The sequence below is a fragment of the Magnolia sinica genome, chromosome 13 (genome assembly GCF_029962835.1).
Source record: "Magnolia sinica isolate HGM2019 chromosome 13, MsV1, whole genome shotgun sequence".
Classification (NCBI taxonomy): domain Eukaryota; kingdom Viridiplantae; phylum Streptophyta; class Magnoliopsida; order Magnoliales; family Magnoliaceae; genus Magnolia; species Magnolia sinica.
The window spans coordinates 41,999,647-42,014,437 of record NC_080585.1 but is presented as its reverse complement, the minus strand read 5'-3'; the positions used below and the strand labels follow the sequence as shown (position 1 = coordinate 42,014,437).

At 39.8% G+C, this 14,791-nt stretch overlaps 1 protein-coding gene and 1 non-coding gene across 3 annotated transcripts in view; one reads left to right on the top strand and one right to left on the bottom strand.

Annotated features, from left to right (window-relative positions):
- Positions 1-754: 754 nt before the first annotated feature.
- LOC131224433 (U4 spliceosomal RNA) lies at positions 755-911 on the bottom strand. Its single transcript, XR_009160918.1, has one exon. It is a non-coding gene; the product is annotated as a U4 spliceosomal RNA (small nuclear RNA).
- A 10,895-nt stretch (positions 912-11,806) lies between these two features.
- LOC131223664 (phenylacetaldehyde reductase-like) overlaps positions 11,807-14,791 on the top strand; it is a 31,836-nt gene continuing 28,851 nt past the window's right edge. The window contains exons 1-2 of one of the 2 annotated variants that reach the window (XM_058219117.1): positions 11,807-11,917; positions 11,997-12,132. In XM_058219117.1, coding sequence (XP_058075100.1) covers positions 12,018-12,132 — 115 coding nt within the window. In that variant the 5' untranslated portion in view covers positions 11,807-11,917; positions 11,997-12,017. The remainder of the gene's footprint in view (positions 11,918-11,996; positions 12,133-14,791) is intronic. The other variant, XM_058219118.1, reaches the window with a different exon arrangement.

Below are 14,791 nucleotides of genomic sequence, written 5' to 3'. Positions count from 1 at the left end.
TGTTATGATATATGGATCGTGGTTGTCAAAGTTACATGGGTCATGGTGTCAGTTGCTATGGGTCATGGTTTTCATTTTTTATAGATCGTTGTTATCGTATTATATGAATCGTTGTTGTCATGCCACAAAATAACGAGTTCTTTTGTAGAGCTTTCATGTCAGCCTGGAACCCGGAAGAAGCCAGGTTACATCAGCCTGGAATCCCGAAGAAGCTATTACATACCAGGTCCACCTACTCCAAGTAGGTGTTCATCGACAAAATATCAAGTTATTTTGTAGGGCTTTTACATCAACTTGGAACTCGGAAAAGCTGGGACGGAAGGATTCAGATTATAAGGTCGTGCTCAGATAGAGACAAGCCCTATGATCGCGCTTGAGAGGCGATACATGGGTCATGACTGTCATTGTATATGGGTCATGGTTGAAATGTTGTATGGGTCATGTTTGTCGTGAAATATGGATCCTGAATGTAATGATATATGGGTTGGGGTTGTCGTCTAATAAAATTCGTAGTTGATGTCTTATATGGTTTGTGGTTGACGTGAAGCATTGGTCGTAGTTGTCTTTCGATATGGGTTCGTGGTTGTCATGTTATACGAGTCGTGGTTGTCGTGATGATTGGGTCATGATTTATTTTTGTAATGTTTGAGATGACGTAATTTAAACTGTAATATATATTCTTATTGATTCATGAGCTCGTGGAGCGTCAGTGCCCGTAGGATAGATTCTCTGGATTCTTTTATGAGGATTGTAGGGCCTTACCCATGATTAGTGGGGACCCATTCAGAAATTCTCAGTGGCACAGGGCTGAACCCTGGCCAAAGAGGGGGTTTGGAAATAGTTTTCAACCAGCAATTGACGCACCTCGGTAATAACCTCACTAGCTGCATCATTGCCCCAAGCACAAAGATTTTGGGTGTGGCCCGCCTAATGATTGGATTGGCCCGATTTTTTAGAAAGGTGTACATCATGTTGGGGCAGACATTTTTGGCAGGTTGGATGTTACACACGGACCATGTCAGCCCCACACCTAGGCGGTGAAGTCCTTAAAGAGAGACCCGTTCTGATACGAATTGAAGTTGCTGTAAAGACCGCTTTAGTTGAAGTAGGAATATGCCAATATGTCTTAGAGGGGGTGAATAGGACTTTTTAATAATTTTATGATATTTTAAAATCCTATCACACTAATCCTAACAACAAGCATATATTAGGATTACTCAAGAGTAACTCTACTGGCTTTCAAGCCCAGTAGAGGATTCAATCACAAACTATTTAAGAGATGAACAATATGCAAACTTGTTTATGATAGATATGATTGTATGTGTGTATGAGGTGTGATCTCAAATAATCAGGAATGAAAATATTAAAGGAAATCACACAAGCAAATGAAAGACATTAACAATCTCAAATGCAGTCATTTTTATAGTGGTTCGACTACTTGTCTACTCCACTCCCGGTAACCGTACTCAAGCCTTGAGTGTACTGGATTTCACTAAGGAGGTTTCACACGGTTCACCCCAAACCCAAGGTTTTAAATCAGGTTCACCTTTAACCTTTACAACCTACGCCTAGGCTGACTGTTTATGCTCTCACGAGTAAGGGTCAACACATAGCACCCACTTTTAGGCACACTGGCCAAGGATCTTGTATAAGACCCTAACAGAGGTTTCACACGGTTCACCTCGAACCCAAGGTTTTAGACAAGTTCACCTTTAACCAGATATTTATGATCTCCACAGAGCAAGGGTCAACACAACGCACCCACCACGTACACTCTCGTCGGAGGCCTCCTAGAGGACTTGTAAGGGGTGAGAAACACCGTAGACCCAATCCTAGAAAGGAATGATCACAAGGGTCCTCTGGACTCCGATAACTTACTTTTTGCTCATTGTCGAAGATCTCCTCCTTTTTTGATGAAGAGTCTTCTGCTTCTTTGAACTGCAACTCAGAAGATACACCAATGCATGGTGATGTGTTGGGTCAAGGTTATGATGAAATCCTACTCTCAAATATTTTCATATAAACATTTATGCATTCAAGGCATCTTAGCTTAATGATTTTTCATTAAGATGGTAGCTGGAGGATCCTTGAATGCGGAAGTTCATTCCCCAATCCACTCTATTGAATATCAATGATGAGGGTGGATTGGAGGATGAACTCCCTTGAGAGAAAGGGCTTAGGGTATATGATCTAAGGTTAAACACTCAAAAGCACTCACTTCTTTCTCTACTAGCAACAAAAGACAAACTCTCTATATATAGGCAAAAAGTTCCAACGGATATAAAACAGTCATATTTATGACAAAGTTTGATATCATCGAGAAGGGTCGATATCATCGAGCGTATACTCTCGATTGCATCGACTACCTACTCGATGACAAAAACTTAAATGTCATACGCTTTTGAAATATTTTGCCAACTGGTCAAGGAAATCGAACATGCATCGATATCATCGGATTTCGAACTCCGATATCATCGATACGAGGTTCGATTCCTCGACACATGAAAATGAGAGAAACTTACCTTGAAATATTTTAGGTCAACAGATATGATCGAGGTACACTCGATATCATCGGAATTTGAATGTTGATGATATCGAAGGTCATGTCGATGCATCAAAAAATCTAAAGATTTTATCAGTGAGCTTGCTGGACAGTTTATGTCCTTTGTCAATGCAATCGATCCGGCCTCGATATCATCGATATTGGAATATCGATTTTATCGAGTGACCCTCGATCCAAGATAAAAACCACCTGAAAAGTGTTACTGAAAAGATTGTATCCAAGACCGATATCATCGATGGCCTTCCGATATCATCGGTTTTTGAATTCCAAGGATATCGAGGTGTATATTGATATATTGAAGGTCTATATGATTTTCTTATAAAAAACAGGGACACAAATACTCTGCTGTCGATTATATCGAGTCACCTTCGATAGACTCGAGATTTGAATATCGATGATATTGATAGGTATATCGATACATCGATAATTCCGTCCAGATGAGTATGTGGTTGCTGGACATATTTTGTCCTCATGTCGATGTTATCGTTTAGTCATCGAGGACATCGACAACATTTCTTGATTTTATCGAACCTGAAATCGATAAAACAACAGAGCTAGAAAAATTAAAGATTATCTGATTTTGTAAAAGAGTTTTCTAACCCAAAAATCCTATGATATTCTAATAGATTTTATGGGTTTTAATTACCTGGCATTTTAGGACATGGGATGTGAGGCTTAGATTTACCTACGGCGAGTTCGTGCACACATCAGGTTGAGGCAGACGCTTTTACGATCTTCCTATGAAGCTCTGCAGTCTAGCTGACTCAACACTCACGCTAATTGACAAACCAGGGCACTTTCAATCTCTTCCTTTGTCAATTACGTGATAAAATACCAAAACACCCTAGAAACAGCTTCTGACATCCTAAATTGTGTATACATGTTCTTTATACAATTGTACAATGTTAACAATGTTATATGCACAATACATTCAAAAGCTGCTCCCCCTGACTGCAAACTCCCCCTCGCTTGGTGCAGTTACTCCCCCTAACACCTGCAACATCATACACAAGCAAGGACACATTTCCTGTCGGGGTGTTTGAACGGTTCTCCCCCTTTTTTTTAGTCATTGACAAAGATAGCATAAGAGTAGATATTGAGTGAATCTGGTAGAACCATAATTTAGAGAGCATACATATATAAAAGATAAATGTATAATGATGAAAATAGTGAATTGGACATCTTTTTCAGAGACTATGTATGCAAAACAGTCCAACATAGCAGTGATATAAGCAGATAATAAAAAATATCACATGCATTCCACATAACATGGACTAGACAAACTAGGAGATCATAAAACATAATCATGGCAGTAAAGACGTGAATTATACCCAGCCATATCCACAAATATCCAAAAGCATATATATATATATATATATATATATATATATATATATATATATATATATATATTTGACAATAGATTAACAGTTATCCCAACAAAATTTCCAACCCCATTCATGGGCATCCAAACTCAACCATCAGTTTTTAGCCCATTCATGGGCAACAAAAAAAAAAAAAAAACTGTTTAGACTGTGCAGGTTAGTGAGTTATCACATACACTCATGAGAGCACAGAACATCCAAAAAGATACTAATGTTCATACACAGAAATAAGAGTGAAGTGTATGTGACAACATCTAGAGACCAGTGCTTATGGAGCCCAGGAAGATAGTGTCGTGTCGTCGTGTTGGCAAGTGAGTATATCAACCAACTGTTGCATAGTCTGCTGCACTCCGTGGACCATGCGTTCTAAGACAGTGAGTCGTGTATCGACAGACTCTTTCAGTTGAGTGACATCACGCTGGATCGCCCCAATTCTGTCTTGATGTAGCTTGAACCGCTTTGCATGCCCGGCCGCTAATGTAGATGGAGCTTGATGGGGTATAGGCGGCTCTTCCCCAGCCATTCCAGTCTCTGCAGTGGGAGCATCTCCTTCACCTCCTGCTGCTTCTTCTTGAATGCCTTCCTCTGGATCCTCGGGATACTTATGGAACTTCAAGTCCATTCTTCGAATGTTATTTTTGTTGAAGACACGGAGAGGAAGTTCCAGATTATTTGTAGTAAAAAATTTGATGGCGTTGCTCACCATTTTATGATCTAAGGATAAGGTAGGTGAAGATCACGGGACGTATAAACAGCATAGACCAACTGGTGTACAAGCAGAGGTGGGAGGCACATTTTTATCCCATTGGTTATTAAGTACACAATCATGGTCATGAACCCTGTGAGATCGGAGCTGTTGATACTTCTTGGATAGATGTTTGTAGCGAAGATACCGTGCAAGACCCGAAATCACGGTTCCATGTACTTAGATTTCAATGCATTTCCTTGATACCAAGGAATGTCCCTACCATGACAGAGATACTTAGTAACCATGGACCGAACTTCTATGTTTTCGAGGTCCATTTCAGGGAGATTGACAGGTGACATTGTTAGCCCTAGAATGTTTGCCATTGTAGCAGGAGTGATTAGGATATCATCACCATCAACAAGAGAGACCATGATTAAAGGAGGAATAGACACGGGTGAGTGACAAGCGGCAAGAAAGTTGCATGTGCGTTCAAGATGACACAGCCCACCGAAGCCAAGACGAGCAACCAATCGATTGCAGCAAACAAGGATTCCAGATTGTATGATTTTAAATAATCCATGTCTACCTTCCTCTCATGAATGAGCTTCCTACCCGTGTATTTAGTTAGAAGTGGATTTGCTCTAGTCGAAGGGGGTGCCGGTGTTTCGAACTGGGACCCACCATGTGAAGTTTGTCATGACCTTTGACAAGTGGGGGTCCCTCGTTCTGGAGCTCTTGCTCTCTCTTTTGGAGCAAGGGTTTTTTCGTTGAGAAGCACTAGAGCACTCTCTTGGACCAAACACCTTTTCTTTGTCCTTACCCATAAAGACGGATTTGGGAAGAACGGACAAAATTCCTTTTTTTAATAAAGAAACTGAAAATACTCGACCAAAAAGCAAGATAGAGTCTGGAATGAAAGGAATGGAAGGGAAATACGAGTTTTTGAGGAGCTATCGGGACCCACTGATGTACTTCCGGTTGAGGGGATGAGCAGGAAAAAGTGAAATGCTTTTTCAGAATGAAAATGAAAATTTTATGCTCGACTGCCTTTTATCGGGCTTCATCTATCGATTTCATCGAACTTAGTTTCGATTATATCGATGCTCCTCATTCGATGTTATCGATACTGACTTCGATAATAGTCTCAATTATATGACTTTTCAAATTCTAAAGAGATATCGATGCTGATCGATTTGATAAAAAATGCTCTTGACTTATCGACAGACATATCAAAGGTGAATGTTTTCAATTTTCAGCGCGCAGACCACCCTTCATGAATCACCGACAAAAATTTTGTACAATCATTGTACAGATCAAAATTATAAACATTAAAATGTTTATATACAAAAATATTGAGGTGAAAGACTTTAGATATAACTTTAAGAGTTCAGCAAAAATTGCATCATTTCAGCCAATATCCAGATCTCGATGCATGATCTGGACATGTTTTTCTATGCTCAATATTTCTAGGCATAGGAATCATCATTTCCTTTTCCTTTGATGACATAGTAGTGGTTATTTGTACGAGAACCCTTCATTACTGATTTTCCTGAGAGGTCTAGGATTTCGCATTTTTCCTTGTTGAATGTAACCACATGCTCATTGTCACATATTTGAGAAATGCTTAGAAGATTGTGAGTTAATCCTTTTATGCAAAAAGCATTCTCATTTTTGAGCAAGTCTATTCCTTTAATAATTTTATGTCCAACTACCTTAGCGGTGCTTCCATCTCCATAAGTGACTATCCCATAAATAAGATTTGAATAATTTGCAAGGAGAGATTTGTCACCTGTGACATGTCTTGTGTATGGGTCGTGTTTCTCTTAAGATCGTTGTGTTTGCGACAACCATGAACCATTACAATTGTGAAGCACGACCATTTTAACCTAACAAACACGACCCAGATCAACTACGACCAATGCTTCACGTATACCACAACCAAAATAAAATGACAATAACGACCTACGTATCAATCCATTGCAGGTTCCATGTATCATGACAACCAATACCTATCCAATGTTTGTCACGACCCATGTTTCATGACAACCACAACCCAATGTGGATGATAATAACGAGCCTTTATGCATCTAAGCCATGAACACAGATGATAATAGTGTACCTATAATAGGTCATGGTTTTCATGATGTAATGATCGTGGTTGTCATGTAAATGGGTAGTGCAAAAAAATAATGTTGTGGTTGTTAACAACGACACATGAAACGAGGCAATAACAATCATGCAAAATGGTTAACATGAACCCATTTCAAAATGACAACTACGATTAATGTTTCACATCAAATGCGAACAATATTACACAAAAACCATAATCCATATAACAGGACAACCACGACCCTTTAAAAATTACATTAAGGATCCAAATTTCATCACAACCAAGACCTATACAACATTACAACTATGACCCATATTAAAGGATACCACGACCCATGAAACTTTGATCAATAGTGGGTTGTGATTGTGCATGCGTTGTGTCGTGGTTATTATGAATAGTGGATCGTTGATGTTAAATTAGAACCATGACCCATATGCCGTGACAAACACGACCCATTGTTCATTTGAACCACGACCCATGTCATCTTCACGACCAAGCTGCCATGCAAACTATGATTAAACCTCGCTGGGGCCCATTGAAGAATATTGTTGTTATTCATATGACATGACAAATACATCCCATATGACATTACCAACCACGACCCCCCTTGGGATCGGATATTCTCACCCGGCTATCACATGTCTCTCTTAGTCGACTGGGCGGCAAATTAATCGCCAATACTCTTACTCGCTGTCCTGAGTCGTGCATCAACGACTATGCCTCAGTTTGTTATACGGTAAGCTCTTAAGCTTACTCGATTTGTTGGTTCTGATTATCGTTTTATACTTTCTAACTCTTTTCTTTCTCAAGCGTTGCCGATGTTTCTGTTGATTCGGGAGAGGCTAAAGGCGATGACTAAGATTGAAAGGAGAAGGCCAGGCTGGAAGAGCTCCTGAAGACTTCTACCGAGGATCAGGAGAAGCTGAAGGGCCCGGTAGGAGAAGGCTAATTAAGGGAGTTGATGCTCCAGGGGGAGGTCAATGGGTTTCAGTCTCGTTTGGACTCAGTTGAGTCCGAACTAACAAGCACAAAGGCTCATCTTGAATGGGCGGAGGAGGATTATATGTGGCTGGTGGCTAAACTGAGGCAAGCTAAGCTTGACCCATATGACCTAAGAATCATGATCCATTGTAAAATTAAACAAACGATCCGTGACAACTACAATCCATACAACATGATAACCACGAGCCATATAATACAGTGACTTTTAGAAGAGAAGCTCGACATGCAAGCTAAGACTCTGCAAGTTTCTTCCACCTAAGTTTACGAATGGGGATATTATCATCCTCTTTACTCTCATCTTCGGTGGTTAAAAACTATGACCCTTTCCTTCGAATTCAGAGTAACCGTCCGGAATAAGTGCCACATGCAGCATGCAAGCCATGACCCATTTAACATGATAAACACCATAAATGCATCTTGGCGTCCTTTCCAGCAAGACAACCACGACCGATTTAATATGACAACTATGACCATGATGACATTTATAGTATGAAGAAGATCTCTCTTCAACCGGCAACCAGCGATGCAGAAAAACTCTGTAGCTATTGTGCTGTGATTATGGTCTTGGATGTCATGTTACAGCAGTTGCGGTTGTCATGTTGTATGGGAAGTATTTCAGCTCAACGGCGATGATTCCGAAGAAACGCAAGAGCTGCAAAGGATAGGGCCAAAGGAAATGGAAGTAGCTAACGTTTTTCTGCTGGCTGGGTGCCCATTGAAATTGTTGAGTTGGCAGACTTTAGAAATTATCTTCAGAACTTCTTGTGGAGGCCGTTGAGCTTTAGGAAGATCGTGAACGTCTTTGAGGAAACAAAAGGGATCACAAATAAAGAAAGAATGCGATAGGGGCTCTATGGTTTCTTCGAATATCTGCTCCATTATTTTGAATGAAAGATCAAATAAATGCATGAATGCAGATTAGCTTGTGGAAGTATCACCAAAGTACCTCGGCTTCTCGACTCTGTCCTTCCTTTACCTTTGCAAATGCCTACCTACAGTTGAAACAAAAAATAAAATACTAACCTCGTAGTGGAAGAGGCTTTAAGATGAGAGAAACGATAAGGAGAAATAATGTCGCTCTCTAGCTGTTGATCCCTAGATCTTGGCTTTTCTAGGAAAACAAAAGAAGAAGAAGAAGAAGAAGAAGAAGAAGACGGTCTTGCAAAGGTAAATAATGCGACATTTGCCCCTTCCGAAGCTCGTGGTGCTGGTGATCGGTGCTCTTTGGGCCCCACCATGTTGTATGTGCTTCGTCCATGCTGTTCATCTAGTTTAAAATATCATTTTATGGCTTGAACTGAAAAATGAGAGTGATATATAACTCTCAGGTGGACCACACTACAGGAAAATTATAATTATTGGATATCCACCATTAAAATTTAGGAGAAGAACGTGGTTAATCCACATAAGACACTATAAATAGTAATTTTACTATTTATAGTAAGTTAAGAATTTTAAAGAGTTTAAGTTAGAGTTTGATTATGAAACTTCTTTTAATATTTGATATCAATATTTAAAGGTTTGTGCATTCGTTTTTATTATCTATTAATGAAATTTTGAAGTTTCAATAATTTATTTTTATTTTCTCATTTTCCCTCATAAATTTTAAGAATCCATGAAAGGAGTCCATAAGATATGTGGATTCGGACTACTTATCCACTCGAGCAAGACCGTCATTGACCTCGTCACGTTCATCTCACGGTCACTACGCAATCCGCTTCCGTTTAAATTGAGATGCATCTATGCTACATGTACACTGGCACGTCTATCAACCACTGCCTCATGCCAGAGTATAAAATAACTGCTTAAAATATCGCGCGCGAGACAGATGGCAGGGAGAGGTGGCCGACAGAGGGCGAGGTGGCGTCCAGACGCAATCCGCTCCCCCCGCAAAGATAAGATATCGTGGGACACTCTTTCGGTGTGCTATCAACAAAAAGTTAACGTGGCTTCAGTGAATCCGCGGATCTATCGAAGTCCGTGGATCCCTAACCCTGGCGCTCACCATGATGTATGTAACCTTAAATCCACGCCGTCCAAACGTTTTTAAAACATATTGTAGGGAATGATCACAAAAAGAAGTAAATCAAAATCTCATCTGGACCACACAATATGAAACAGTTGTGATTGACTATTAAAAACCTGTTCTGGGCCACAAGAGTTTTGGATCAAGATGAAATTTGCGTGGTCCTTCATCCAGATCTTTGTGAACTTATCAATAAGTTGGATGGAAAATAAACATGCTGGTGGCCCTTAAAGCATTTAATGGTGGGTATTCAATTGCTACTGTCCAGGTCACCTGAGATTTGAATCTACTTCATTTTTGGAATCATGCCCTAAAATGAGCTTTCAAAACGGATGGACGGTGTGGATATAAGAAACATATATCAATATGAGCCTATAGTCAGGGATCTATTGAAGCACCACATCATTTGAGTTGTACATGTAAAATAAATTTTGAGCGAGAAATTTACGATCCTTAAAAAATAGTGAGTGATTTGAAAAGTAGGGAGCGGATTAGTTGAAACCTAGGATGCACCCAACACAGTGTAGATATTACCGTGGACCCCACCTTTATACATGTATTCCGTATCTATGCCGTCCATCCGTTTTTCTAGATTAAATTTTGGCATTAAACCAAAAACTTAAAAGATCCAATTACCAGGTAGACCATATTGTAGGAAACAGTGGTGATTGACCATTAATGGAGTAAAGAAGTTTTGGATCAAGCTGATATTTATCTTTTCCCTTTATCCAGACTTATTTGATCTTATCAACAGATTGGATTTCAAATAAACAATACAAAAGGATTAAGTTATTCCTAAGAATGTTTTAATGGTAAGGAATTCAATAAAAACTATTTCCTTTGTTGTGACCGACCTGATATTTAGATCTACTAATACCTAAAATGATCTGAAAAAACGTTTGGACGGCGTGGATACAGAATAAATACATCAAAGTGGGCCCTAATTTAAGTGCCGCACCGTCTTGGGTCAGACCAGTGTCTCACCTAATCTGCTCCTTAAAATATCAGCATTTATTTGGTACTCTGCAAGCGTGTGACGGTTGATACGTAGGCACACGCAAATTGTACACATGAGGTCCGTTAACTCAAATTAAACCGACTAAAATTGTGGAACCCACTGTTGCTTAGTCACAGTTGGAAGCTAAATATTTCTTGAAGAATTCTAACATCCGATTCGTGAACACTTATGTGTTGAAACAGGACCGTTGAATATTTTTCATTTCAGCCGTCCAGTCAATGGTCACTGATCCGATAGTCAGATAATCAAATAATCTTAATTATTAGTTCACAGTACATCTAAACTGGACCCATAATTCAAACAATTTAATTTAACTGATTCGTATGCCACGTATGCAATTTTAAAGTAATTTCTAAGCGCATGCGTATCACCCGAAGGAAGCGGATTGGCTGGTGTACCTCACACCAGCTATACAGCTGCTGTATTGACGTCAGCAAGTTCTGTGGGTCTGATCACGAGGTATGTTTTATATCCAGACCGTCCATCAATTTGGTGAGCTCTTATTAAGGCTTGAGAAGAAAAATAAAACAGATATAATTATAAAATGGACCACACTGCAAAAAGTAGTGGGGGAGTGAACGTCTACCATTGAAACCCTTTTTGGCGTCCCAGAAGTTTTGGATCAATATGAAATTTATTTTTCCTCTTCATTCAGGTCTTTGTGACCTTATGAATATATTAGATGGAAAACAAACATTATGATGGGCCTTACAAATTTTTTAACAGTGAAAATGATTATCTCCGCTGCTATTTATGGTGTGGTCCAGATGATCTTTAGATATGATTCGTTTTTTGAGAAATACTCTAAAGTGATCTCTAAAATAGATGAACGGTGTAGATATAATAAATACATGACTGTGGGGCCCATAAACTTTGATCTCCTTTGAACCGTTCGTACAACTCGGAGCTCGAGGAGCGTCAGTGCTCGCCTTCGCACGACACGTACCTACAACAGCTATATAGCTGGTGTGTGCTACACCAGCCAATCCGCTTCCTCATCCGAACAACTCGGCAACAGTATCAGAGATATTCTTTTCAAAAGGCAGCGAGTCAGTGAAAGCTGAATATCATCCGCACACCTCGGCAAGAGTATCAAGGATTTTCTTTTCAAAAGGCAGGGAGTGAGTGAAAGCTGCATATCATCTGCACATCCCAGCAAGAGTATCAAAGATTTTCATTTCAAAAGGCAGAGAGAGAGAGAGAGAGAGGAGAGAGAGAGAGAGAGATGGCGGAGAGAGGGAGAGTGTGTGTTACGGGAGCGAGCGGCTTCATCGGTTCCTGGTTAGTTCGTGTCCTCCTCGATCGAGGATACTCCGTCAATGCCACCGTCCAACATCTCGGTACGTTCTTCCTCCCTCTTTTTTTCGCACTCACATCTATGGTCAGATCCCACGTGCAGAGATGGTGTGATGGTATGAACCGTCCATGGGTAATGATAACTGAGCTGTGGTCTATTTACTCGTGTTGGAAGGTTGATCCTCACCATTCAACTAGTTGAGTTGAATATTAGTCATTTACAGATTATCTTAAATCGTAAAGTTTCTTACTTTAGTCTATATATATGAGCATCCAGAACATGGACGGTTCAGATCAATCATCGCTTCAAACAGGCCCAGTGAAGCGACAGATGATAGTGGTTGCCACGTAGACACAAAGGAACTTCAGTTAATCCTAGTAGAGGCTTGCTAGAATATTTTTCTTGGTTCCCAAAATGCACCGATTTTTTTAAATATAAATTTCTGCCGTACAATATAACTTTTAACAAGTGGAGCTTTTCTGACCACTGTGATTTATGTATTAGATCCACACCGTCCATCAATTTTTTCAGATCATTCTAGAGCATGAGTAAAAAAATGAGAGACATTTAGAGCTAACGTTGACCACACCATAGAAAGAAACGGTAATTGAACTACTACCGTGGAAACCTTACTCAGGTCCACCGTGAGGTTTATATGCCATCTAAACTCTTCATACGGTCACACGCACATTGATTGATGAAGGTAAATCACAAATTTCAGCTTGATAAGAGCCTTGGTTCCAGTAATCTTTGGATAACATACCTCCAACTCTCACTGTTTCCTATTGTGTGGCCCATTTGAGCCTTGGATCTACTTGGTTTTTGGTCTTGTGTTTAAAATGATATAGGAAAAATAGATGGACGGTGTCGATTTGATACACAGATCATGATGGGGCTCGAAAGTTTCAGACGTCAACATTTCCGGGTTTTATGCAACACACGGAAGTCCTTGACGAGTGAAATTAGCGTGGCCCATTATAATGCATTTCTTAGATCCAACCGTCCATCTATTATTTTAGATTATTTTAGGAGATCCAACGCTCAAGTGGACCACATCACTAAATAAAAAATAAAAAAATTAACACGTATCTTTGAAAACTTATTGCGACTGCAGAAGCTTTTATCAAGTTAATATTTGTATTTTCCATTCATTCAGGTCCATCATGTGACCTTATAAATAGGTTACATGGCAAATAAGCTTCACGGTTGGCTCTTTCAAGGTTTCAACGGAAGTTTATTTAATCCCCACTGCTTTTTGTAGTGTGGTCCACTTTACTTCAAATGTGCCTCATTTTTTTTATTTATGCTTTGGAATGATCTGAAAAATATTATGGACAGTGTGGATCTAACAAATAAATCATAGTGGGCTCAAAGAAGATCCACACATTAAAAATTATGTTTGTCGTACGCAATCTATACAGCCCGAGAGAAGATTGGCATTTTGAGATGAGCTTTTCCCGACCGTATGCCTCACTTCTAACCGACTGTCCTTTCTTTGCCCCCTCCAAGCTTTCTTTACCCAACTATGACCCGATTGCACGGGCACATTTTTATCGAACTAAAATACTCTTGCTTCATAATTTGTATTTCTTTCGCGATCCAGCCGGTCCGGCGGTAGTGCTGCAGCCCCTTTTCCTTTGGCACTTATTTGATACTCTGACAGAGTACAGAACTTGATACACAGGCACACGCTAACTCAATTTAAACCGACTAAATTCTGAAATCCACCGTCTTTAATTAAGTCAATCCCCAAAATTAGATTTTGAGCAATCCTAACCCTTGATTTGAGACGCTGTTTGTTGAAATAGGAGTGGAACGTTAGATATTCTTCATTTTCAACCGTCCAATTAACGTCTACTAATATGACAGTCGGATGATCAAATAAGCGTAATTTTTGTTCTTGATACATTTCATCTGGTAACATATTTTGGCTTACTTGCAGCCACGTGTGCAATTTCTAAGCGCCTGCGTATCACTATCACACTTTGCCAGAGTATCCAAGTTTTTCTCATCCTTAGATGGGGTTATGTGATCCTCGGCCAGATGTATGCACAATATGTCGCGGTACATGTGGGGCCCACGGTTCAATGATCCAAAACCACTACTGGTTACTTGTGACCGAAGGTAGGCAGGTAAGGCTGATAAAATCCCAGCCACCAATCTTGGGAGTTCTCAACCGTTGAAGGTGGAACGTCACTGTATCTCCATGTAATGGCATTTTCGGAGGCTACAATTTTATGGGTTAGTGTTGTCCCATCAAGGGAGTTTTCTGTAGCATCCTCTATCAGAATTGTGGCCTAACACATCAACGGTCTGGATCACATAGAGTGGACCCCACTTGTACAAACTAGTATGTATTTCTTGGGGTCGAGGACCATATATACTTCCTATTAATCATCAAATATCATATTTTGGAAGTCAAAGTGCCCATATACAATTACTAATCACAGCTTAGCATGGAAAATGATGTTTCTAATACACATACAAATCCGGACCAGCAGGATTCCTGCAACCCTAAACTTTGTGGGGGCCACCATGATGTATATATTATATCCACTTCGTTCATCCGTTTTGTAAGCTCATGTTAGGAAACTAACCCAAACATGGCGAAAATCCAACCGTCCAGTGTACCACACCACATGAAAAGTGGGAATATCGATGCCTATAGTTGAAACCTTCCTAAGGCCCACCGTGATGTTTAT